The sequence below is a fragment of the Gavialis gangeticus genome, unplaced genomic scaffold (genome assembly GCF_001723915.1).
Source record: "Gavialis gangeticus isolate Ggan-Ray unplaced genomic scaffold, GavGan_comp1, whole genome shotgun sequence".
Taxonomy (NCBI): domain Eukaryota; kingdom Metazoa; phylum Chordata; order Crocodylia; family Gavialidae; genus Gavialis; species Gavialis gangeticus.
Genome location: NW_017729004.1, coordinates 1176992 through 1179112, shown reverse-complemented (window position 1 = coordinate 1179112; position 2121 = coordinate 1176992). Strand labels below are relative to the sequence as shown.

The window sequence follows — 2121 nt, the reverse complement described above, 5'->3', positions numbered from 1 at the left end:
TACTGGCTAATGGTTCAGGGGCTGGGGTACATGACTTATAAAGGAGAGGCTGAGGGAACTGGGCTGATTTAGTCTGGAGAAAAGACCGAGGGGGGATTTAATAGCAGCCTTCAACTCCCTGCAGGAGGGGTGCAAAGACGATGGAGCTGGACTGTTCTCAGTGGGGGCAGATGACAGAACAAGAAGCAATAGGCTCAAGCTGCAGCAAGGGAAGCTGAGGTTGGATATTGGGAAAAACTCTCACAAGGAGGGTAGTAAAGCACTGGAACAGGTTACCCAGAGAGGTGGTGGGATCTCCACCCTTGGAGGTTTTTAAGAGCCGGCTATGGGATGTAGTTCGGGCTGACCCTGCTTTGAGCACGGGGTTTGGACCAGATGATCACCTGAGGTCCTTTCCAACCCTTGTTTTCTATGATTCTATTTTAACTGGGCAGGGTTCTCTTAAAATCAGAGCACCTCTGGCTTAAAGGTTTAGCTTCTCCAACTTTAAGTCTAAAATTTGGATAAATTGTCAGCTCCTGCCTCAGGCAGCATCTATTTGGCTGGAAAAAACTGCTGCAGGCAATGCAAGTACTATACTCAGAGTTCATGCTTGTAGGGGACACTCCAGATATCAAAGGGCTTAAATGTAATATGAACAAGTGAAGTGGTCAGCCTCCCTATGCATGAGGTATTACTGCATTTTGAAAGACAGGGAAACAAAGCACCTTTGTGACATGCATAAGGACCCTCAGAACTCCAAGACAGCCAGGGACAGAATCCAGGCCTCCTGACCCCCACATGTACTCCTTTCCCTAAGACACTCCCATCTCTATCCTGCTTTATTCTTAGGTGCACAGTTCTAGGATGACACCTACAGGTCCCCCTTACAACAATGGCTGCAAACACACAAAATGTAAAAACACCACCACAAAGACTTGCATGAGCTTTATATCCATTACCTGGTGACGTTTGACAATATCCTTTAGTTTGTTAGCCAACTTCAGCTCTATATCTGGAATGAGGTAGATGATTGGTCTGCTCAAACAATTATTCTAGAGGAGAAACAGACAGAACTTTAAATCCAGCATTTGTAGACTACGCATATGAATCCATCAGGAATTCTTCTACTAAACACTAATGCTTAACTTCATAGTGAGTCTCTTGTCACGTGAACTGGCTTGTTCTTGCATTTAACAGCTCAATTCAAAGCCTAGTAAAGTTCCAATCATCTTTTTGTTAGCTTCAGTGTGTTTTGGATTAGGTCCTAACTTTCCACTTACAGCAGTACTGTTAAGCATCTTTAATAAAGCCCTGATTAGAGTCTAACCCTGCTGTACTAATGCGTACTGGATCCTATACTACTGAGGACAGCGATAATAGCCATATTAAATAAGCATTTACTTAAAGGGAATGTTTATTTATCTCTGTAGAATCACAGTGAAACAAAAGATATAAAGATATAAATAAAACATCAGTAAAAACTAAAGAATACTGTGACATTTTGGATTCCTTTCCTCCCATTCTTGGTTTTACCAAAATACTTTAAAAGTATGCCTACAAGATTATCATGGCATTATCCTCAGTGGTACTAATATACTAACATTTTAATTTGTCCTCCTCAAGTGGTGGGGAAGGCATCTACCTGCTGCACAGCACAAGGGATTAGTGGTAGAATACTGTTTATTCCACTTCCAGGTGAATAGTCAAAAATTGACTACCCACCTAGCCTCAGGTTTAACAGCTACTTTCTGGTAGCTATTCAGTGGCTCACACAAAGCAAGTTGCAAGTCTCAGTTTGATCATAGTAGAGAAAATCAGAAACTGGACCCTTTGGGGCAGTTTCAAGAGGAGCCGATGACTGAATGGACAATCAAACTATCTGCTCAATCCAAGAGTTGGAATGAGCTGGGTTGCTGATGTTTACAGTGCTATTCTTCCATTTCCTCTCCTGATAATCCAGCACTTCTCATCAGTAAAATTTACCTAAATAACATTTTCCTTTCACATAAGTAGTCTACCTTTTGCAAGAGCGGACCCATTTAACAGATTTTGACCACATTATTTCTTAAATCTTCATACTCTGGCATTTGAGTCTAGAAAAAGGATTGCACAGATCCTCAATTTTATCTTAAAGAAAAA

The 2121-nt window shown here is 41.5% G+C and overlaps 1 protein-coding gene across 1 annotated transcript in view; it reads right to left on the bottom strand.

Annotated features, from left to right (window-relative positions):
- The window catches only part of SMARCC1 (SWI/SNF related, matrix associated, actin dependent regulator of chromatin subfamily c member 1), a 200010-nt gene that overhangs the window by 177715 nt on the left and 20174 nt on the right, over positions 1-2121 (bottom strand). Inside the window, exon 5 of the mRNA XM_019507918.1 lies at positions 942-1034. Coding sequence (XP_019363463.1) covers positions 942-1034 — 93 coding nt within the window. The remainder of the gene's footprint in view (positions 1-941; positions 1035-2121) is intronic.